This window comes from Dipodomys spectabilis, unplaced genomic scaffold (assembly GCF_019054845.1).
Source record: "Dipodomys spectabilis isolate Male_0828 unplaced genomic scaffold, ASM1905484v1 ptg000542l, whole genome shotgun sequence".
NCBI lineage: Eukaryota > Metazoa > Chordata > Mammalia > Rodentia > Heteromyidae > Dipodomys > Dipodomys spectabilis.
In genome coordinates, this window is record NW_024871219.1 from 930069 (window position 1) to 953872 (window position 23804).

At 51.6% G+C, this 23804-nt stretch overlaps 1 protein-coding gene across 1 annotated transcript in view; it reads right to left on the reverse strand.

The window, feature by feature from the left end:
* LOC122099859 (ephrin type-B receptor 1) overlaps window positions 1-23034 on the reverse strand; it is an 87380-nt gene extending 64346 nt beyond the window's left edge. The window contains exon 1 of the mRNA XM_042670354.1: window positions 22551-23034. Coding sequence (XP_042526288.1) covers window positions 22551-23034 — 484 coding nt within the window. The remainder of the gene's footprint in view (window positions 1-22550) is intronic.
* Window positions 23035-23804: the final 770 nt, after the last annotated feature.

The window sequence follows — 23804 nt, forward strand, 5'->3', positions numbered from 1 at the left end:
AGCAGGGGTGGAGGAATAGGGGGAGAAACAGAAGACGGAGAAGGAGAAGGAGAGGAAGAAGAAGAAGAAGGAGAAGAAGGAGAAGAAGAGGAGAAGAAGAAGAAGAAGAAGAAGAAGAAGAAGAAGAAGAAGAAGAAGAAGAAGAAGAAGAAGAAGAAGATAGAAGAAGGAGAAGAAGAAGAAGATGAAGTAAGAAGAAGAAGAAGAAAGGATGAAGAAGAGGAAGAAGAAGGATGAGGGGGAGGAGGGGGAGGGGAGGAGGGAGGGAGGAGGAGGAGGAGGAGGGGAGGGGAGGAGGGGTGGAGGAGGAGGAGGAGGGGAGGAGGAGGGAGGGAGGAGAGGGGAGGAGGAGGAGGGAGGAGGAGGGGGAGGGAGGAGGAGGGAGGAGGAGGAGGGGAGGGAGGGGAGGAGGAGGGGGAGGAGGGGGGGAGGGGAGGAGGGGAGGGGGAGGGGGGGAGGAGGGGGAGGGAGGGGGGGAGGAGGAGGGGGGAGGGGAGGAGGGGGAGGGAGGAGGGGAGGAGGGGAGGGGGAGAGGAGGAGGAGGGGGGAGGGGAGGAGGAGGAGGAGGAGGAGGGGAGGGGAGGAGGGGGAGGAGGGGAGGAGGGGAGGGGGGAGGAGGAGGGGAGGGGGGAGGGAGGGGGAGGGGAGGAGGAGGTGGGGGAGGGGGAGGGGGGAGGGGGGGAGGAGGGGGAGGAGGAGGAGGGAGGGGTGGGGTGGAGGGTGGGGAGGGGAGGGGAGGGTGGAGGGAGGAGGTTGGGGTGTGAGGAGGGTGGAGGGAGGGAGGGGAGGTGGAGGGGGAGGAGGTGGAGGTGGAGGTGGGGGTGGGAGGGGTGGAGGAGGAGTGGAGGAGGTGGGGGGAGGAGGAGGGGGAGGAGGAGGTGGGTGGTGGTGGGAGGTGGGGTGGAGGGGGAGGGGGAGGGGGTGGGGGGGGAGGGAGGTGGGGAGTGGAGGTGGAGGAGGAGGGGGGGTGGTGGGGAGGGGGAGGGAGGAGGGGGGGTGGAGGTGGAGGAGGAGGAGGGGAGGAGGAGGGGAGGGGAGGGAGGGAGGTGTGGGGGTGGAGGGGGGAGGAGGAGGGGGAGGGGAGGGGGTGGTGGAGGGGGGAGGAGGGGGAGGAGGGGAGGAGGAGGGGGACGGGGGGGAGGAGGAGGGGGAGGGGGGGAGGAGGAGGAGTTGTGAGATACTGGGTGGAAGGTTCTGGGTGTGTGGATGGTGGTGAGCTCTTACAGAGACGGGAGAGTAGTGGTGAGGGCAGCAGAGCTCAAGCGTCCGCTGCAGAAGTTACGGTGCAGTAGAAAGGAACATTCTAGCAAACATTGCTTTCTGGTCCTGCATCAAAGGTGTCCTCAAGGAGTCCAGGAACAGAAAACCCAGCGCCCGGCCGGGCTGCTGTGGGGAAGTGTACAAACGAGCCGCGCTGGCGGGAGGGGCGGGGGGGGGGGGAGACGGCTGAGTGACATTTACCATCCTCGAGAATGACAGAGCCTGGGCCTGGGAACCAGAGAGCGTCCTCTGGGACTGGCGGGGGGGGGGGGGGGGGGGGGGGGGGTGGCGGTCAGGGTGCTCACACACCGTCTACGGTGGCTGGGGAAGTGCGCTTCTCGGAGCTCCTACACTCCAGGGAGTGTCGTACCTGCCCTGAACCCCACGCACCGGTACACACACGTACACGTACACACACGTGTACACACACACACACCGGGGTGCCCAGTTGGCTCACACCTGTCATCCTAGCTACTCAACGGGTTGAGATCTGAGGATCTCGGCTCAAAGCCAGCCTGGGGCACAGTGTCTGGACCCAGAGTTCAAACCCCACAACCAGGGGCTGGGAAGGTGGCTCAGTGGTAGAGCGCTTGCCTTGCATGCATGAGGCCCTGGGTTTGATTCCTCAGCACCACATAAGCAAAAAGAAAAAAGCCGGAAGTGGCGCTGTGGCTCAGGTGGTAGAGCGCTAGCCTTGAGCTGAGAGCTGAGGGGACAGCGCCCAGGCCCAGAGTTCAGGCCCCATGACCGGGCTAAAAAAAAAAACAAAAACAAAAACCAACCCCACAACCAACAACAAAGAGAGGGCGCGCGCGAGAGAGAGAGGAAAGAACTGGCTGGATATTACAAACATTTCTTCCCGTGAATATGACATGCCTCAGTCAAAAGGTCCAAATGGTGTCCGTGTTCTCTAACATTTTTCTTGTTGTTGTCGGTCGTGGGGCTTGAACTCTGGGCCTGGGCGCTGTCCCTGAGCTCTTTTGCTCAAGGTGAGTGCTCTACCACTGTGAGCCACAGCACCACTTCCGGTTTTCTGGTGGTTTACTGGAGATGAGAGTCACCACGGAACTTTCCTGCCGGAGCTGGCTTTGAACCACGATCCTCAGATCTCAGCCTCCTGAGTAGCTAGGATAACAGGCATGAACTATGGGTGGCTGGCTTATCTGAATCTTTTTAGACATGGGGCCCAGAGCTCTCTTTTCACTGCCTGTGCTAGAAACGTCAGGGTAGAGCTAGTATCGATTGTGACATCCGTACTGAAGATCTATTCATGCTGATCATCAGCTTGTAGAGCAAGAATACATTACAACGGTTCAATTCTGAAGCCACAGTCACGCAGAACCATCCTTATGCATGCCTGTAGAACTGGTGTTCAGCTTTGGGATATATCTATAGGGGAAGATATCCATGGATATATCTATAACTACAGATATATCTGTAGATCTACGTCTAGATCTACATCTATATAGATCTATAGATATGTATAGATAGATCTAAATCCATATATCTATAAATACATCTAGATCTGTAGATAGACATAACTATATAGATTTATCTATATAGATCTAGATCTATCTATGTCTACAGATACAGATATATCTATATAGACCTATATAGGTATATCTATATATATCTGAAGATATAGATATATCTATTTATATCTATATACATCTATATATGAATATAGATCTATACAGAGATTTATCTATAGATATCTAGGTATATATTTATATATATAGATATATATCTCTATAAATCTTCCCCTTCATGGTGTTAAGTTTAGCCTATAATCTAGAAAATGGAGGTCATTTTGGACCCAGACGCAGCCATCAAATGCACTTTCCCTCTCTCCTAACGTAGGATTATGGGCCATATTAATTAAACAAATATTTATTGTCCATCTTCCATGGGCCAGCTGCCGTTCTAGATGAGAGCGAGCAAAGTAAGGTGTCCTGCCCCTCCCCTCCCCACCATAATGGTGCCTAGCTTCTAGACGTACTCAAGCGTCTACATGTGGCGGATCACAAAGTAGGTCAAAACCTATGTAGGAGAGGACAGACGGAGCAGCGGGTGGACATGTGGAATGCTCCAGCACGGCGCGTGCGCGCTCGGCCAGGGTCTCCCCGAGGAGCAAGGTGAAGGAGCCCAGAGAGGAGGAGGAGGAAGAGCGTGAGAGCCAGCAGGGGATCTGGGGGACAGCATTCACGAAGACACATCCGGAGAGAGAAAGAAAGAATCCGACCGGAGAGCATCGAAGCGCTTGTGGGGTGAAGAGGAGGTCCCAGGGGCACGGCCTCCGGCTTCTGCTCAGAGTGAACCCAGGAAATGGGGGGGGGGTTGGGGGGTGTCAGCAGGCCGGCGACGGCCCGACCTGCACGCTGGGGCTGTCATCTGTGCTGCTGCGGCGGTGACAACGCCGTCAGCCGGGTGGAAGTGAAGATGAGCGGTTACGAGGCGAGCAAGGTGGCACGCGGGAACGTGGGCAGATCGCGGATAGACACGTGTCTCTGATTTAAGATCGTTTGATTTCAATTCTCGTTTTTAATCTTTTTTTTTTACTTTACCACGGTGATCAAAATTATATTCATTCAGTCGAAGTAGAAGCTGCACTTCTGATTCGGAATTAAAAAAAAAAAAAAAAAAGCTTCATCTAACCTAGTGGTATCTGCTCTCAGTGCTGGACGGCAGTAAGGAGCAACCAAGCTCCCAACCAGCTATGAACATGTGAGCCTAAGTGGTATTCTACAGGGCGCCGTGTCGCTGTGAGGTTTGTTTTTGATAATGGTTTCCGATACGTGAATACATGAATTACACATTAGGACACAAACTTACTAGCAGGGCTCTGATGGCCCACACCTGTCATCCTAGCTACTCGAGAGGCTGAGGTCTGAGGTTCGTGGTTTGAAGCCAGCCTGGGCAAGGGAAGTCCGTGAGGCTCTTCCCTTCAATAAACTACTCAGAAAAAGCCAGCCGTGGCGCTGTGGCTCAAGGCGTAGAGCACTAGCCTTGAGCACTGAGAGACTAACAGTGCTCGGGCAGTGTCCGGGCCCTGAGTTCAAGCCCCAGGACTGGAGAGTAAAGTAAAACGAAAAGTTTTAAAAACTGGCTCTGTATGCTGTAAGATTAAACAAGTCCGATGTGTTCAATGCACTTTCTGGCACGTGATATTTTCGATTTGATGATAGTATTAGTGGGATGAATCCCACCAAAAGTGGCCCGACATCTGCATCTTGTCTCTTTACATGGATGTGAGATGGGGTTTTTGTCTTGAACAACCAGAATGGTGGCACTGCCACCAACTGAGATCAGGGGAAAAGCAGACACAAGTCCGGAAGGTAAAATGAGGTGTTCTACTCTTTGGATCTGTTAGGGTTTGAGCATCCTAAGGCGTCTCTGGGTAGATGCTGAGTAGGCTCATGCATATGTAAGCTCGAGATTGGAATAAACAATTGGAAGCCATCAGTATTTTAGAGATGGAGGAAGCAGAGAAATGGAGAGAGTACAAGCAGAATGGAATTGGTTCTGAGGTATAGGAACTAAAGAGAGACGAGCAAAGGGGGCTGAGGAAGAAAAGACCGATGAGCTAGAATCAAAGCCTGGAGAATGTTACCGCCTACCTAAAAGCCGACGTTGAGCCAGCGCCGGTGGCTCACGCCTGTCACCCTAGCTACTCCAGAGGCTGAGATCTGAAGATCACGGTTCAAAGCCAGCCAGGGCAGGAAAAGTCCGTGAGACTCTTATCGCCAATGAACCCGCCAGAAAACCAGAGGTGGTGCTGTGGCTCAAAGCCGTAGAGCACTAGCCTTGAGCCAAAGAGCTCAGGGAATGGCGCTCAGGCCCTGAGTTCAAGCCCCATGATCAATAAAAGTCAGTAACAACAACAACAAAATAACAACAACAACAAAACCAATGTTCAACAAGCGCTGGATAAACGTTCCCAGAAGGCCTAACTACGTATGATGCTGCTGCTGAGTCAGGTAAAACACAAACCAGGAACGCAGGGTGGTGAGCCACGCAGAGGATCGTCTTTTGCAAGTCCTGGAATGCACTAGCGGAATCCATGGGAGGGAGTGAACGCAGGACTTGATTGGAAAAAGACCAGGCTTCATGGGGTTGGGACAGAGAAGGGCGTTGAAGTCGATATTACGTACTCAGCAAAAACTTCCCATCTCTTGGGGAAGACACGGGCGCTTCAGGCAGGGGAGGCGTCTAGAATAGACTTGACTGGAAAACCCCCCTCTCGTGTCATGTAATAGTCAAATAGCAGGAAGACAGAGCAAAGACGGAACGCTGGACGCCACACAAAACCTAAGCACCAACTCACTTACAAAGGCAACCCTGTCAGAAAGGCAGCAGATTTCCTAGCAGAAGAAAAACCGCTCAAGGCCGGGAAGGGGGTAGAAATGCTGTATCTCAAGCCCTGAGAGAAAATAGGTTACAAAGCCAGAAAAGTTACCCTGCAGATCGGAAGAAGGAATAAAGACCTTCCAGGTTAAGCACGCGCTGAAGGAATTTATGGCCACTAAGCCAGCGTTGTCGATGATACTTAAAGGACTCTTAGACACCGAAGAGGGAGATAAACACAGCCACGAGAGCGCAGGAAAGAATAAATCTCGCCGTTAAGAGTAGAAAAGCAAATGAGAAACGGGGACAAAGCAGACATCATAACAGCAACATCATAGGCACTGGAAAGGTATCTTTCGGTAATAACCCTGAAGGTAGAGGCTTTTAATTCTCCAGTGATAAGACAGATTGGCTGGCTGGAGAAAGAAAAACAAAAAAAGAGAGAGACCCAACTTTTTGTTCCTTCCAAGAAACCCTCCACGCTGGTAAAGAAATACTCACGCTAACTGAAAGAGAACAAATGTGGGAAGTTATCACCAGGCAAACAGAGGAACTGGAGGCCTGGCTCAAGTGACTTAGAGCACGAGGCTCTGAGTTCAAGCCCCTAGTATTCCCTTCCACACACAGAGAGAAATCCAAAAGCAAGCAGACGGAGCTAGACTCAGAAGTAATGAATCAGACCGAGAACAGTATCGTACATATTGATAAAGGAAACACCTTAGCGTATGTATTTAATATATTTACGTATGTTGAGAGATATATTGAGATGCATCTTATCTATCTATCTATATATTTATATATCTACATAGGTAAATGGAGAAGGAGAGAAGGAGGGAGCAGTATACACACTACAGGCTAGAAAGAGATAAAGATCCCACTGCAACAGTAGGGGATGTTGTGGTTTGGATATGAAATGTCACTGGGAAGAAATGTCAGGTGTTCCAAACTGGTAAATACACCGGATGTCGACTGGGATCGAGGGTTCTGACCTCATCATCATATTGCTCCGTGAATGGAATCATCATCCTGGCCGTATCAGAGATTGATGTCACTAAGGATCGGGGCTGGGTTAAAGGAAACGGGTCAGTGGGGGTTGGGTTGTGTTTTCGAAGGCTGTATCTTGTCCCTTCCTTTCTCTCGGCTTTCTGGCCACCCCGAGTCACGCAGCCTTCCTACACCCCACACCCTCCTGCAGTTAATTCTTTCTGTATGGGCAATGCAGGTTCTTGACAAACGGAGTTAGCCAAACCAGGGCGGAGACCCCTCAAACGGTGAGCTACGAGTAAATTATCTTTCTGGTGTTTTTTTTTTTTTTAAACTCAGATTTTGCTATAGCAACAACAACAACAACAACAACAAAAAGACACAACGAGGAAAATTTCATTCCCAGCTCTCACCAATAAATAGGTCATCCAGGCCAAAACCCAATAAAGGAACATCAATGGAAAACCACGAGGTACATCAAGTGAACTTATCAGAGACAATTCCATCGACTACACAAGAGACATTCTTCTCCGCAGCTCACGGAAGTCTCTCTAAAATGTACCATTTTTAGGAATAAGACAAGTCTTTAAGGAAAACACAAACATTAATGTTGATACGTGGGATCTTATCAGATCTTAACAGAACCAAACTAGAAAACCAACTGCAAGAGAAAGTGCAGAAATTACATAACCGAGGGTACTATACTTTGGAATGATTCAGAGGGGTCATTCCCGAAACCACTTTGAGGGCATCAGAAAAGAAGGAATACCTGTTTGCAACGTCATCCTCTACAGAAGATAATTCAGGGCTGGGAAGGTGGCTCAGTGGTAGAGCGCTTGCCTTGCATGCTTGAGACCCTGGGTTCCATTCCTCAGCACCACATAAACAGGAAAAGCCAGAAGTGGCGCTGTGGCTCAAGTGGTAGCGTGCTCGCCTTGAGCTGAAGAGTTGAGGGACAGCGCCCAGGCCTGGAGTTCAAGCCCCACGACCGACAACAACAACAAAAAAGTGTTCATATGTATGAAAATGTCACGTGCATTCCTCTACTTTGAAAGACATATCCTGAAGATTAGGTCAATCTTCATAGCCTGAAGGTTTCCCTGGATTCCTTTTGGCCATCAATCCAAAGCCCACCTACTGGTCAAATCCCACGCCAGGCCCGCTGTAACCATGGCGGGGACGGACAGAGGGCTGAGAGACCCTGGAGTCGGGGACGGTCGGATGCTGCAGGGACTTCCGAGGGCGGTGTGCTCCGGAGATGACCAACAACCCACATCCACGCGTGTCCCCCATTGCTACAGAGGACCCGGACCTCCCCCAGCAGCCAATTCCCCCGCACGGGGACCCGGGAAGAGTTTGCCGGTGGATGACACTCACTCCTGTCCGTGCCTCTGGGATGTACACTGCTGATGCGGTGGTCGGAGGCCTCCTATCTCAGCTGGGATGGGATGTAGCCCAGGGGAGAAAGCCAGAGCGCTCGGGCTGCCTCCTCTTCCCAAGGGCGGCCTGCGTCCCGCGATGAATGCGGCTTCCCACCCCCACTGCAAGGGCACACGCCCAGCCTCTCTAGGGCTCCGTGTTTCACGTGCTAGCAAAGCTTCAGACCAAACTAGAAGAAAACTGAGCCGGAGGAGAGAGAGATAGGAAGAGGAGACCCCCGCCCCCCATGTACCCTCCAACTCGGATGTGGATCTCAACAGACAGTGCGGGTCCAACATCGTCTTTGCTCCATCCTCCTCCAAGGACGAGAGAGTTTCTTGGGGCCCCGGCTCTGCTCTGGACACGAGCGCGGAGCGTGTCACCAATTACACATCCCACCACTGACGGGAGGGAAAACGCCAAAAATAAAACAAACATCACAAGATCATTCAAGTTTAGCAAAGAAACGTATGCAGGTGCCTTTTGTTGTTGTTGTTAAAGGAAAGGTAAGGAGAAAGAATTCACGTAGGGCTATTTGGGAAGACGGCGGAGGCATCATAAAGATGGTTGTTGGGAAACGGAGGCAACTCCAGAAATCTAAACACCATGGAAAGTGCCCCGCAGCCCCATCTTAAGAGAAATAAAGACGATCGCACGAGGCAGGCAGGATCCGAACCAGAGTAACGATCGCTGAGAAATCCACCGGGGTTCCAAACACAGCGGGGACCAGGATTATGCATCCACGGGAGACCATCCACCTCCCCCACCCCACCCACCAGTGACAAGAGGGTGGTCACGGGTGGACAGAGGCAACGGAGCCCGATCCTCAGCCAGACTCCCATTGTTAAAGACCCCAGAGAGGGTCTTGGGGAGCCACAATCTCACCAGATGCAGGCAAGTGTCTACAAAGGTGGTGTGATTCTCTGGCAAAGAGTTAAGCCAAGCCGGGTGCCGGCGGCTCACGCCTGTCATCCTACCTACACAGGAGGCTGAGATGTGAGGATCGAGGTTCAAAGCCAGCCTGGGCAAGGAAAGTCCGTGAGACTCTGATCTCCAAGGGACACACCAGAAAGCCGGAAGTGGCGTGGTGGCTCAAAGTGGCAGAGCGCCAGCCTGGAGCAAAAGACCTCGGGGAGCGCGCCCGGGCTCTGAGTTCGAGTTCCCGTGAATGGCAAAAAGATAAAGAAAAAAAGTTAGTCCAAATCTAGACCCTGGAGTCCAGACGCGAGGAGACTCTGCTGTTACAGCTCAGCATCCCATAGGCCACACGTTTCTCCATCCTTTAGTTTAGTTCCACAGCCGCGCGTCCAAGTTTTCTCCATCATTTCGTTGTCTTGATATTCTGGAAGGGACCATCCTGCTCCCCGGCAATTACGCAGTTCAGATTCCAAAAGGTGAGAATGAATTAGCCTCCTGTTTTAGGATTTTTTAAAAGACGTCTTTCTCAAGCACAATTACTAAATTCTAAAGCCTCATCTTGGCGTGGTGGAGTCTGCTTCATAATTGCTTCATTGATTTGGGGGGAGGGGGGAGGAAGGGGGTGTCAAAATAATTCTTTCAGCTCTTCACCACCGGCCATTTGAGAATCCAGGGCATGACCGTATGGCTTATCCTGTTCCTAAAAGATGCCTTTTCTTTGTGATGTCAGAAGTAGCCGCAAGTAATTTGAAAGAAACAAAACAAGTAATGGAGGGAGAAGGCAGGTGCGCTCCGAGCTGAGTCTTTCTGTTGGAACGAAACGACTGAAGATACAAAATAAATAGATGGCCGGGTTTAGAGCTCAGCGACCCGCTGCTGTCGGCGGGGATTATGCCAGGGACGGCTTTGTGGAAGACGTGCATGGGTCACGATCACGATCGACTCCTGTTCACCTTAGCCCACGCGGAAGCTCTCCCAAGTCTCTTGGAGGAGAAATGGTCTCTCTGGTTTAAGGGAACTTCGTTGTCTGAAATCTCCCGGGAGGCTCACAGGAAAAGCCGCTGGGGCTGGGAAGGTGGCTCAGTGGTAGAGCACTTGCCTTGCATGCTCGAGGCCCTGGGTTTGATTCCTCAGCACCACATAAGCAGAAAGAAAAAAGCCAGAAGTGGCGCTGTGGCTCCAGTGGTAGAGCGCTCGCCTTGAGCTGAAGAGCTGAGGGACAGCGCCCAGGCCCAGAGTTCAGGCCCTACGGACCCCTCCCCCCCCAAAAAAAAAGAATCCATGGTGGGCTGTTCTTCTCATAACCACCCACGGTGCGTGGGGGGGGGGGCGCGGCAGTGGAAGTCGCTTTTCGTGACCCTTCGCTACGGAGGGGTGCTTCAGCCTACAGAGTGGATGCCGCTGCGCCAGTCTGAGCCGCATAACCCAGACTCAGGAAACCGTGTTTACCAGCATAGGCGCTGCTCTGTGTAAGATGGATGCCCGGCAGGTTGACGGTGTGAGTGGGTTCCGGCTTTCAGTTGTGAAGAACAGGGACAGTAGGTTTGCGGTGTTGGGCCTGGGAACGATCAGAAAGGAAAAAAAGATGGTGTCCGGGGTCCTACAGATGTCGGAGAGAGCTAACTCCTCTTCTGACTCCGCCATCTGCTTTTACCGCGTGCGTGCGCCATCTTGCTCAATGAAGATGAACCCCAGGCCTCTCGCGTTCTTCAAGGCTGGAACAGAGTCCCGAGGCGAGGGCTTCACCCTATGTAAATCGATGACTGGGCATAGTTCTTCCCCCCATCCCCCGCCCGGAAAGAAGCACAGACAGACGCAGACAGGCAGCTGGATGAAGACACTTTTGAGGGGGACAAACATGTTCACCACGTTCTCGGTAGGGAAGCTGGGAAGGGAGCAGCCGGCTGGTTTGAAGACATAGAAGGGCTCCCTGGAGGCTGAGGAGGCAGGGGTTTCCTGTGACTCCTCTAGAGAACCTGCTTGCTGTTTTCTTCTGGAAAGCAACAGAGGATAAGAACTAGACATCTCCAGGAGACCCACTGGGGCCTCAGATCCTTCTGGAAGGATCTAGAAGGCCAAGGGGAAGGCTGACCGGCCAGCTTGGGTATGAAGTTCCCCCGGGAGGGGCCGGTCTTTTGGTGGTGGTGGTTTCCTTCTTCACATCAAACACATCCATAGACCAAAGTCAAAATCTGTAATGCGGTAACAGCTAAGCGCTGCAGGCCTGTGAGCAACAATGGTACAGAAGAACCGTGTGTACACAGAAGACGTGCGTTTCCACTGACATTTCTATTCTGGGAGGGAACTACTGGGTCGGTTCTACTTGGAGAGCAGGTCTTTTCTTTACTCTTCATTTGTGGGCCATGGGGTTTGAACTCGAGGCCTGGGCGTTGTCCCTGAGCTCTTCTGCTCAAGGCGAGCGCTCTATCTACCACATCGAGCCACAGCACCACTTCTGGATTTCTGGTGATCCATTAGAGATAAGAGTCTCATGGACTGTTCCTGCCTGGGCTGGCTTTGAACCACGATCCTCAGATCTCAGCGTCCTGAGGAGTTAGGATGCCAGATGTGAGCCGCCACCCGCGCGCGGCTCAGATCAAGTTCTTTCTCGGTTGCTAAAAATTCATTTCGTTGCGCAAATATGCGTGCATTTTACATTAGGGTGCCTGACTCATTAAATATTTTTGGTGCGGTAACACTTCTGGTCAAAGTAGATTAAACAAATAAGCAATTAGTTTGGAGATTGGGTATGAATACAAAAAGCAGAATTAATTATTTTTCTCATTGTGTTCCCTTATTGTGGCTCCTTGCTTGCTTTGGCTGCAGACTTTGCCTTGAGATGGGGGGTGGCGGGTGGGGAAAGGGACTGCATCTTCTTCCCTGCCCTCCTGGAGTTACCTGGGGAACGCAGGATTCCTCCTGTCGCAGCCCCCGCTCCAGGCTCCGTACTCCATCGGGTGAGGAAGCTCAAGGAGAAGTGAGGAAGAGGGCTTCCGGTCTGGGTGGGTCTCAGCTGCACGCTGCGCACTAGACCACAGAGATCCATCCATTGCAGGCTTGGTTCTAAGGCAAGGGGTGTATGTGTGTGTGTGTGTGTGTGTGTTTATACATATAAACCCTTTGGTTTTTGGTCTTTTCGCAGACAGGGTCTGGCATCTTCTGCCTCTACCCCGTTGCTGGCCTCTGACCTTGATTTTCTGACCTTCATTTCCCCCATAGTTGGGTGTCTGGGATTACAGGTGTGCGCCACCTGTGTGTGCCTGTCTGAGTGGCACGGGGGTGGGGGGGGGAGCATCCTGATTGGGACCATCCACCTGACTCCCGCTGGTTCTCAAGGCTGGGGGAGGGGGTCTCAGCTGGGCACCACTGGGGGAGCTAGTTGAGAAATGAAGGCAGACTCTGAGCCCGACCCCACTCATGCTTTACTGACTCAGGAATGGGGTGGCCTGGAGGAGGGGGGATCATGCTTTACTGACTCAGGAATGGGGTGGCCTGGAGGAGGGGGAATGGCATGTGGTGGTGGGGGGAGACGGGGATGGGGGGAGGACGGAGGGCGGTCATCTGTATTTGACAAGCCCTCCGCGTTTGGGGACTGCTTGATAGAAATCTAGACGTCAGAGATAAAAGCTCTGGAAGGACACTGGGGTGGGGCGGGATAGGGTGGGCTTGTCAGGAAGGGGCCCAGGCTGGGAAGGCAGGTGCCGGGGACGGGACCACCACCAGGACCCAGGTGACACACGCTGCTGCTCCTCCGCCCGCCTCAAGCTGCTCAACCCTTCCCGGGCGGTGTGTGATGAGGGCGGTGGGCAGCTGGGGTTGGATGTGACTGTCTGGTGCTCAACTGGAGAAGAGGCCCTGAATGGCCTGCCAGCCGGCCCTGCTGCTGACACCATCAGCTGAACACACTGATTCGCCTCCTTCCTCCCTCCCCAGATGGACGGCTGGGTTCCCCGTGTCCGTCCCCATCAACCGACGCTGGGGCCGTGGATCTCACAGAACTCTGGTCGAGTCTGAGGTGGTCCCCTCTACGCTAACGCCCAGCCTGTGCTGGGAGATGAGGTTTTCCCACCAGCACACGCGAGTCCCCCGCCCTCTGTCCCTCTATGAGAGGAGACCTAGTCATCAGAGAACACCGTCCGTCCATCCATCCGTCCGTCAGTCTGTCAGTCAGGCCGCCTGGAAGATTCTTGGTGTCCCTCTCAGATTTTCACTCCTGGAATAAAAGTCTGTTGGTTGTTGAAGTTTGCTTTCTGACCTTGCCTTTTCTTTTTCTGATACTCTCGTGACTCAGTTTGCCTACAAGGAGGGCTTGGACGACTGGCTCACCTCCTCACAGACTTCCATCTCCACATGCAAACCTCTTCCTGCAGAGGGGGGCACCGTTGGGTCGTGAAACCACCCTTTCCCCCCAACTGTGAAGTTAGCTGGTTTAAGGGGATTCCCCCCCACCCAGAGTAGCTGAGACACAGTGTGTGTGTGTGTGGGGGGGGGGGTAGGAGAATCTCGTCTTTCCCAGGGAGGATCTCTCAGGAAACTGGACCATCTGTGCACCCAGGATCTCACTGTTACCTTTAGTGCTGGTACAGACTGGACTGGCCCAGAAGAACACACCTCACTGGAATTGGGGAGGGGGAGGAGAAGCAGATAAATGTATAGGGTGTGTGACATGGCTCTTGCATTCCTGATCTCTTATGGGTGGAGATAGTATTTGTTCTAACTTTATGACCCTAAAGAAGAAAAGGGAAGGAGGGAGGGGGGGAGGAAGGGAGGGAAAGAGGGAGGAAGGAAGGAGGGAGGGAAGAAGGAGGGAGGGAGGAAGAGGAAGGAAGAGAGGGAGAAAGGGAAGGGAGGGAGGGGTGGAGGAGAGAGGGAAGGCAGGGAAGAAGAAAGGAATGGAGGGAGGGAAGAGAGAGGGAGGAGAGGGAGGGAGGGAAGGCAGCAAGAGAGGAAGGAAGGAAAAGAGGAAAGAGAAATAGAAAGAAAAATAGAAAAAAAAGAAAGGCATCTTTTCAAAACTCCAGTGTTCAGTCCTATCGCTCATGTCCTGACTGTCTGTCTGTCCTATAGCTCTGTCCTGACTGTTCTCAGAAGGAAACTGATCCCTGAGGCCTGGGGTCTTGGCAAACACCCACCCCCTTGCACGGGGGAAAAGCACATGCGGTCCAGCCTTTGCCTTTATTTACCCAGAACATCTGATGAGCCTCCCCCCTCCCCCTCCCCCCTTCCATCCTCCACATCCGCTCGGAGAAGATGTTAATTTTCTGAAATTAAACACTTAGCTTGATTACTGTTTTGTTAATTGCCGCATTCAGAAACCCCTGGTGCTCCTGCCTGTTTAGCGCGGATGGCGCTGGGAAAATGACAGGCGTGGGGTTGGCACGCAGGTGGACAGAGGAGAGAAAGAACTGCCATCCCAGGGCCCGGGGTCCCCTCTCGGAGCCCCTGCCAGCAGGGGGCAGGCTAGGGCACCGCAGAGTGGTTCCCGTGAACAGCCATGGGGGGGGTATTGGGGGGGGGGAATGGGGAGGGGAGGGGTGAGGAGGAGACAGGCCACCTAGGAAAGCCGGAGTCTCAAAAATACCAGGGAAGGGGGGTGGACGGGGGAGGATGTATGGGTTGAACCCCGACCTAGCCCCACGTAGAAAGACCCTGATAAAGGGGAGACCACAGGAAGAACGGAAACCAGATACCAAGACTTGAGACGGCTAGTTCATAACCCAACTGGTCTCCTCTGTAAGAACGAGGACTCCAACGTTCGCACGGGACTCCATCCCACCCACCGGCTCCCGGCCAGTAGATCCACGGGCACCCAGGGGCTCCACACATCAGGCACAAGATGGAGGGAGGACAAGGAGCCCCCAAGTCCTGGGTAGCACGCCGGTCCTCCTGATCTGAGGCGGGGGGAGGTGGGGGGGGAACTGTGGTCATGGTAGGTGGTCATAAAGGTGGCGTTGAGTGAATGGATGGTTCCAAAGTTCAGCCAGCTTTGAGTGTGGCTGAGTCTCTCTGGGTTCCTTTGAGGGGATATCAAGACCCCAAGGAGCCGTGGTAAGCATCATCATCCAGGGGTTTTGTTTTGGTTTTTCCCTAGGAGGAAGATCATTGGTTCATCTGGTGGATGTGGGATTTTTAAGACAACACCTGTGGATCGCCAGGACATAAGCAGATCACCACACTCTACCTAAACATGTACTTGGGGACCAAAAACATATGGCTTTTTTTTTTTGTCGGTTGTGGGGCTTGACCTCTGAGCCTGGGCGCTGTCCCTCAGCTCTTCTGCTCAAGGAGAGCGCTCTACTACTTGAGCCACAGCGCCACTTCTGGTTTTTTGAGTGGTTTATTGGAGATCAGAGTCTCACAGAGTTTCCTGCCCAGGCTGGCTTTGAACCGTGATCCTCAGGTCTCAGCCTCCTGAGTAGCTAGGATGACAGGCGTGAGCCACCTGCGCCCGGCTTGCTTTTTGTTGTTGTTTGTCAGGGCCCGGGTGCTGTCCCTGAGCCTTTGCGCTCAAGGCTAGCACTCTACCACTTGAGCCACAGCACAATTTTTGGTTCATTGGAGATCTCGAGAGCCTCATGGGACTTTCTTGCCCGGGGTTGGCTTTAAAACCACAATCCTCGGCTCTCAGCCTCCTGAGTTACTGGGATGACAGGTGTGAGCCACTGGTGCCAGGCTGCAAATATATATAATAAATATATATATATAATAAATACATATATAATAAATATATATAAATACACATGTATGTTATCTCTATTTGAAGGTTCTATGTGCCTCACACTTTGTAGTTTCTCACCCCTGGATCTAGTTTTAGGGGGGCTCACGATGCCATGGAGAATCTCAAGGCTGCCGAGACTGGAATCTATCATGCTAGCCCGAAGCAAGGCTACCACCTTGGCCCCACCAATAACACAGCGCGGACTGGTCTCCCACAGGAAGGTCCCTTCCGAAGCTACCAGGTACCTCCTCCATGCCAGGGTTTAGGAACCAGTAAAAAAAAAAATAATAATAACCTTTCTAGAACAAACACTGAGAAGACAGCAAAGAAATGAGCTATGAAATTGAATTAAGAACGGTGAAAATCTCATTTGCCTAAGTTTTGCTTTTAATCTTTCTCTATTCACTCCACTATAAGTTTGCTTTAAAGTCATCCCAGTCCCCCCCCCTTTTTTTTTTTTAAAGTTCTGCCCCAAATTCTTTGCTCTGCTCTGAAACAAATTCTCCCCGCTAATTTCCAACGAGACCAGCCTTGAGAAATGAACTGGTTTCTAGCATATGGGAATCTTAACACTCTACATATCCACCCCCCCCCTTACAGGCTGTGTGTAATATTGTTTTAATATTTAATTTTGAGATTTACATAATATCTTTCCTCCAAAGAGCTCAATATATTGCAATATCATAAATTCCTTTTCATAGTCAAAGATTATTCTTTATGCATGCAAATACTATATTTAACCAAGGAATAATGCAAATTAGGCGACGAATTCCGAGGAATCGATGGCCTGGGTAATTCTTTTGTCGGGGAAAGCGTGTAGCTGAGTGACCTTAATTGTCTGGGAACTTCAAACATGCCTTAACAATGGACAATCAGTAGGGCTTATGGCTATTAACGGAAGCAAGGCCACTTGGGGGGGGTGTTTTTTTAGATGAGATTAGGTAATAGGATGGTGTCTGTGTTGTATACACGAGGAATAGAACGCCACACACAGTACCTCAGGAGGCCACACGTGAACGGATATAAATCATACAGAGGGAGTTCATGTGTCGCTTCTCCAAACATACACTGGAGACAGGTGCTCCTCTGGCCCCACGTTTACTGGGATGCTCACTGGGATACAGACTTTGTCCCTCCCCCTCTTCTGGTACCTATTCCTCTCAGCACAGAACGGCTGGAAGGATACCTGTTCCCTGTCAGATACACATGAGGTCAGTCCCCGAACAAAGAGACTGAACAACTTGGGAGAGAAAAACAGACTAGGGAGACAAAGTTCAGCAAATTGCTCTCTGACTGCTCTAGACATGTTCTTGGAAATGATGCTAATCTCAAGAGATTTTTTTGTTTTCATCCACTGTCTTATTTGTCACTGATTTGTCACAGAAGCGGGTATCATGGTCTTCTTTGCTCTGGTCCTGCAGCAAGCAGAGAGGGAAAACCAACACCAGGAATCTCCCCCACCCCACCTCCAATGAGACCAAGAAGCCAAGAAGATGCCTTCCTCCAGATAGAACGAGACTGAACAAGCTGGGTGTCGATGGCTCATGCCTGTCATCCTAGCTACTCAGGAGGCTGAGATCTGAGAATCACAGTTCAAAGCCAGCCCGGACAAGGAAAGTCGGTGAGACTCTTATCTCCAATGAACCACCAGAAAACCAGAAGTGGTGCTGTGGCTCAAGCGGTACAGCGCTCGCCTTGAGCTGAAGAGCTGAGGGACAGCACCCAGGCCCAGAGTTCAAGCCTCATGACCGACAAAAACAAAACAAAACAACTGAACAACACAGCAGCCCATCATTAAGGCCTGGGTGAATCAGATTAGACCTCGAACTCAGAGGTCAAAAGCCATAGCCAGCGGGCCAAACCCAGAATTAAATTTGTTTGGCTCTTATGTGCTTAAAAAATTAATTTTTTCCCCCCAATCAGTTGTCAATATTTTCAATCTGGATGCTTCCGCTTATAAAACCAGGCAGTTCTAAGGGCTGGCTACACTCACTGACTCTATCTGTTCTGTCCGTTTCCTGCCATTCCTACCAGTCCTTACTGCCGTATGCCTGGTCCTGCCTGCTTGCTTTCCATTTATGTATCCGGCCTCATGGGCCTCTGCCTTCATTCTCTCTGGCTCGGATAATTCCAAATCATGTATTGCTAGGAGTCATTCTTTTTCTTCCAAGCTCTCGTCTGGTCTCTCTCTCGCACACAGACACCAACTCTGATGCTCTCAGTCTAGTTAGCGGAAGAGAGAACTGAAGTTTGTCATTCATTTTTTTTTTCTGACAACTAAAAACGGCCCAGCTACGAGGCAATAGCTTAGAGAGGAGCTTATGAATGACATGTGCCACCAGAAAGGTGATCTCTTTTTCTTTTTTATCTGTCTGAGGATAAAATAACCACCAACCTGAGTCTGAAACCCAGGAATAATATTTTCTGGTTCCGGAAGGTTCTAAAAGCACCCCGCATCCTGATTTCTTCATGGGTCCTCTCCTATCTTTCCCAAGGATTTTTCTAGGTGGGTGGGCACCCTGTTGGTGCTCAGAAACGGTAGGGACCTTTGTTGGCTTTTGCCATGTAACCTTGGTAAAGATCTACTCTGCACATTTTCCAAATTACACAAGGCCTTTGAGGGGTCATGCCTGTACCCCTGGTTTGGAGTCAGACCCTTTAATGTTTTCCCAGTCATTTTTGTTTCTTTCTTTTGGCATAGTTTGATTCTCTTTAAGTAGCTGTATGAAGGAGTTGGCATCCGGCAAAGCCGTTTATGAATACAGCGCATCTTGGTCAGTGTAACTCTTTCCAACATTTTTACCCATCCCTTCCCTCACTTTTCTTTTTTTAAGGATACGTATTCAATTATTTTGACATTTAACAAAGTAGTTGATGTATACAACGCATCTTGATCCATATTTTCCCTGCCACGTTTTCTTCCCCCTTTGACCCACTCCTTTCCTTATGTTTCTTTTTTTTTTTTTTGTCGGTCGTGGGGCTTGAACTCTGGGCCTGGGCGTTGTCCCTCAGCTCTTCAGCTCAAGGCGAGCGCTCTACCACTTGAGCTACAGCGCCACTTCCGGTTTTCTGGTGGTTTATTGGAGATAGGAGTCTCAAGGTCTCTCCTGCCTGGGCTGGCTTTGAACCGTGATCCTCAGATCTCAGCCTCCTGAGTAGCTAGGATTACAGGCGTGAGCCACCAGCGCCCGGCTCCCTTATGTTTCTTAATTTTGCAAATCAAAACAACACTGGGATTCCACCTTACCCCAGTTAGAATGGGTTGTTATCGAGAAAACTAACAATAACCAATTCTGGCAAGCATATGGCCAAAAAGGCAACTCTATCACACTGTTGGTGGGAATATAAACTTGTCCAACCACTTCGGAGAGCAGTAAGGAGGTTTCTCAAAAAAAAAAAAACAAAAAAAACATAGAACTACCCTATTTGCCATCAATTCCACACCTGGGCATTTATCCAACAGAGCACAAACAAAGCCACACTAAAGCTACCGGTACAACCATGTTCATTGCAGTATTAGTCACCATAGCTAAGACATGGAATCAGACCAGATGCCCCTCAGTGGATGAATGGATCAAGAAAATGTGAGATATAAACATATATATACATATATATATATATATATATATGTATATATATATATATATATATATGAACTCTACTCCACCAGAAAGAATGATATTGGCATTCGTAAGGAAATGGAAAGCCTTGAAAAAAATTATATTACGTGAAGCAAGCCGGACCCAGAGAAACAAAGGTTGCATGGTTTTCCTCATTCGTGGCAGACAAAATGTGCCTATAAATCTATAAGTAAACGCACTGGGTGATATGCAAGTGGTTACAAATGAATTAGCTGACGTATAATAGACTCTATGGAGAGCTCAAATAGTGTAATTCTTTAGAAAGAAGAAGTCAAAAAACCAATAAAGTAAGTACCAGGAAATGGGAACTTGCAAGGGGGAGGGGGTGTAACATAGGGAATGGGATAGCTGAAGGGAACGAAAGGGGGAGAAGGCAGCCTAGAATTCATTGTATGTACCACACAATCATGCTTGCTTCTGAGTGAAGAGTCCAGTGACCTGAAGGATCATTATAGAACCTCCAAACTCTCTTCCCTCATCGTTACACCCATGAACAGACATCTATTTTCAGGGACTATAAAGTGGGGATCTCAGAGGGATTACTCCCTTTGAGGATGGGATGTGGGAAGGTAGAATCAGCGAGGTGTGTCCTGCTGACCTTCCTCCCATCCTAGATGATCTAGGCTTTCCTCCCACCTTAGATTCTCCAATATCTTGTTCCACTTCGGCTTCCTTATCTGAGAAACAACGCTGCCCATCATTGGCTAATGATGAAGACAAAACGAGCGTGACATGTTCCAGAATTCTGCATGAGCTCACGGGGCACACGCAGACCGGGTGATAGCTCTAACCGTCACCAGCGCTCTTATTCCTGGGTGAGGTCCCACCCAACAGTATCCAATCATGACAGAGTTGGAGTTGGAGTTTCAGGGACAGAGTAGGTACTCAATGAACTCTTACAGGTTGGCTGTAATGATCTGATTGCTATGGGTCAAATTGTGTCCCAGCCATCTGCCTACTTATGGACCACACATGAAGTTGGTGATGGTCACAGGCTCTTACATGGCTCATGTGTGAAGCCAGGATATGGGGGTGGGGGGGGGTGACCCGGACCGGACCTTACTGCATGTCCGTGAGTTTAGGGTTTATCCAAACAATTTGCAATTCCTGACTTTTTTTTTAATAATGCACCACAAAAGAGAAATCACATCCTTCTTCTCATTGATAATTAACTTTCTGAGTTACCCAAAGAGAAATCATAGCCACGAGGCCGGAAGATTAGGACTGAAAGGCAGGTTACAAGGAGAACAAAGGACAGGAGGGAGGTTTGGGGGGGGGGGGGTTGGGGGGGGATAGAAACTGATATATCCAACAGTGGGTGACACAGGGGTCCCCTTGCAAGAGCCCTGGGTCCTTAAGCTCCCCACCACCACCACGGTAGCCTAGGAAGTTACAGATGGCACGCCAAGCAGATGGGCAGGCTTGGGGAATGGCAGGGGAAGGGAAGGGAAGGGGGGGAGAAAGTAAAAAGCAAACTGATGTAAGTGGCAGGTTTAATCGCACATGCTGAGAGCGACGGAGAAAGAGAGAAGGTGGAAAGGAAGGGAGGGAGGGAGAGAGAGAGAGAAAGAGGACAAGGGAGGGAGAGAGAGAAGCGGGGAGGTGAGGGAGGGAGACAGCCAAGCCCAGCATACCGTGACAGCCTGGCAAGACTGTTATTCCCAGAAGCCGGGACACTAAAATATTTCCACCGGTTTTCTGCCTTCAACTCTCCAAGGGAAGCACAGCTAACAAAGCCGGGGGCGGGGGGGGGGGGGGTTCTACGCTGCCGCGCACCAACTACCATTCCCCTCTCCTTGGGAAAAGACACGCTGACCCACCTTTGTCCCCGTTGGCACCAGGGCAAGCTGGAAGCTTCTACACGCTCACCCGTTATTTTCCTCACTTCACGGGCACGCACGCAAACACGTGACCATGCACACATAAACACGCCACACGAACACGGGTGCACGCGTATGCGCGCACACACACATATACATAACACACACACACACACAACACACCACACACACACACACACACACACACACACAACACAGCCATCTGGACAGCTATGCTCTATCACACCTTTTTTTTCTTCTCAGTTCTGACAGCTGAAACCCTCCCCCCCCCCGCCCCCCAAGAATCATCTGTCATCAAAGATGCCTGGTATTAAAAGAGGCTGAAAGTCTAGGAACGGGGCGAGGAGGAAGAGAAAAGGATCGAGCAGGAAAGGGGAAGTCAAGAAGAGAAGAGAGGCACGGATAAGAGAGTGAGTGAGAGAGGGGGGGGAGAGAGAGAGAGAAAGAGAGAGAGGGGGAGTTAACTCTTGCTACTTGACTAACAAGCTGTCCATCTAGGATGTGTTGATTGAGAACAATCCATAATTCCAAGATCATGCTCCACTGCCCCCGGCCTCCATCGTCCGCAGAAGCGACGTGCATTTGCCCTCTGCAGCCTGGTACGGATGCAGGGGATTGGGGTGGGGGGAAAGGCTGTGGTCTCCCAGCTCCCACGGGTTTACAGCACACCAAGCTTGTCCCCGTGAGTCCTTCCGCAAATGAGCGTCGCTGGAGGGAGGCCGGCAGCGCCCGACTACCCGTGTGTCCCCTCTCGGGAGGGTTGCCAGATGGGTGAGACACGGTCAAGAGGCGAGATCAGAAGAGTCAGAGGGAAGAAGAAAGCGTGTGTTCTGTCGGGGTGTGCCGCAGGGATGCGGCGGGATCCATGGCCACCAACGTGAGGTCTCCGTGACACCGCAGCATGCACCCGTGCCAGCCAGTAGGAGAGATTCCCTCTTGAAACACAGAGGTTTCATTGAAAGAAAAACAAAAACAAAACCCATGGCGACAGTATGGCCTTTAGCATACGATTTGGGGGCAATCGCTTTGACTTTTCCATTCGAAAGTTCCAGCTGTCTAGATGTCTGTCCACCCACTCATTCACCCATCCATCCCTCCATCCCTCCATCCATCCATCTGTCCACGCCCCCGTCCACCTTTCCAAAACAGCATGTCTTGAAAGCCTGGTTGGATGCGGAGCACAAAGGTCCTGCTCTAGCGTGGACATCTGTCTCTGCTCTTGTGCTGGGCAGGAGCGAATGCTCTAGGCTCTGGCACACTACCATAGACTCCTCCCACTCCACGGCCACACATGCCCATCCCCTGGTGGGAGGCGGGGCCCGAAGACCAATGGAGAAGGGTATCAGGCAATGTCACCCTCCCACCGAGCCCAGCCACCCCCACCGCCCGAGACGCACAAGGCCCGCAGCCGTGTCCGGGGCTTACCGGCCTGGTTGGTGGTGATGTTGACCGAGACGTGCTGGGGGGGGAAGGGGCTCTTGCTGGAGACGCCGTTGACGGCTTGGATGTCGAAGGTGTAGGGGGTGTGGGCCCAGAGGCTGCTGATGGAGACGCGACACTCAGTCAGGCCCAGCTGCCGGGGCACGAACTCCACGTTGTCATCGCAGCGGGAGCAGCTGCGGCGGTCCGCCCGGCACTTCTTGCAAATGATGTTGTAGGTCACGTCGTCCCGCCCGCCCGTCTCCCTCGGAGGGTGCCACTCCAAAATGATCGACGTCTCGTTGACGATAGAGATGACGTTTCGGGGACCCGAGGGGACACCTGGAGAGGGAGACACACCGAAAGAGCCGGTGAGGCCGGACACCGCCACGGCGTCTCCGGGCGGCCGCTGGTGACCCGATCCCTTTCGTCCTTCACCTTCTTTAACCGTAAACGTACACGCTCTACTGCCACGCACAGGAGCTGTCATCTTACTAGCGCCTCCAGAGGCTGAGAGCTGAGGATCGGTTCAAAGCCAGCCTGGGCAGGAACGTGTGAGACTCTTATCTCCAATAAACCACTCAGAAAACAGGAAGTGGCGCTGTGGCTCCAGTGGTAGAGCGCTGGCCTTGAGCTGAAGAGCTGAGGGACAGCGCCCAGGCCCAGGGTTCAAGCCCCACGACTGACCAAAAAAAAAAGAAAAAACAGCTGGAAGTAGAGCTCAGGTGGTCGAGGGCCACTCTTGAGCTGAAAGCCAAGTAAGAGTATGAGACCCTGAATTCAAGCCACAGTACCAGCACAACGTGCGTGTGCACACGCACGCACACACACCTCTTCTTGGCTGTGAAAAGAACCTATCCCAAACTCCCCTGTCAATCATCCCCACAGATGATTTATTTTTTGCTTTATTTTTGACCAGAGGAGTCAACAGAAGGATGTGAGCAGCGGGTTTTATTTCTGTCCCCCCCCCCCAAACTACAACATGACATCTGTTTGGTGCTTGCAGGGACACGTGGGGTGTCACGGAGCACCGAAGCAGGTGTGAACCTCCACGGGGCACACACTTTGGGGTACCAAGGCCAGAAGGAAAGGCTGGACAGGAGAGGCTCACACAACTGCCCCAAGATACAGGAGACATGTCGGAACGCACGTGGACGCACTCAATGCGTGACCCCATCTTACACACACACGCCAAGCACACCCTCAATCAAGAATCCTACTAGGAAGACAGAATGGGCATCCGGAGGCACACCGAAGTTC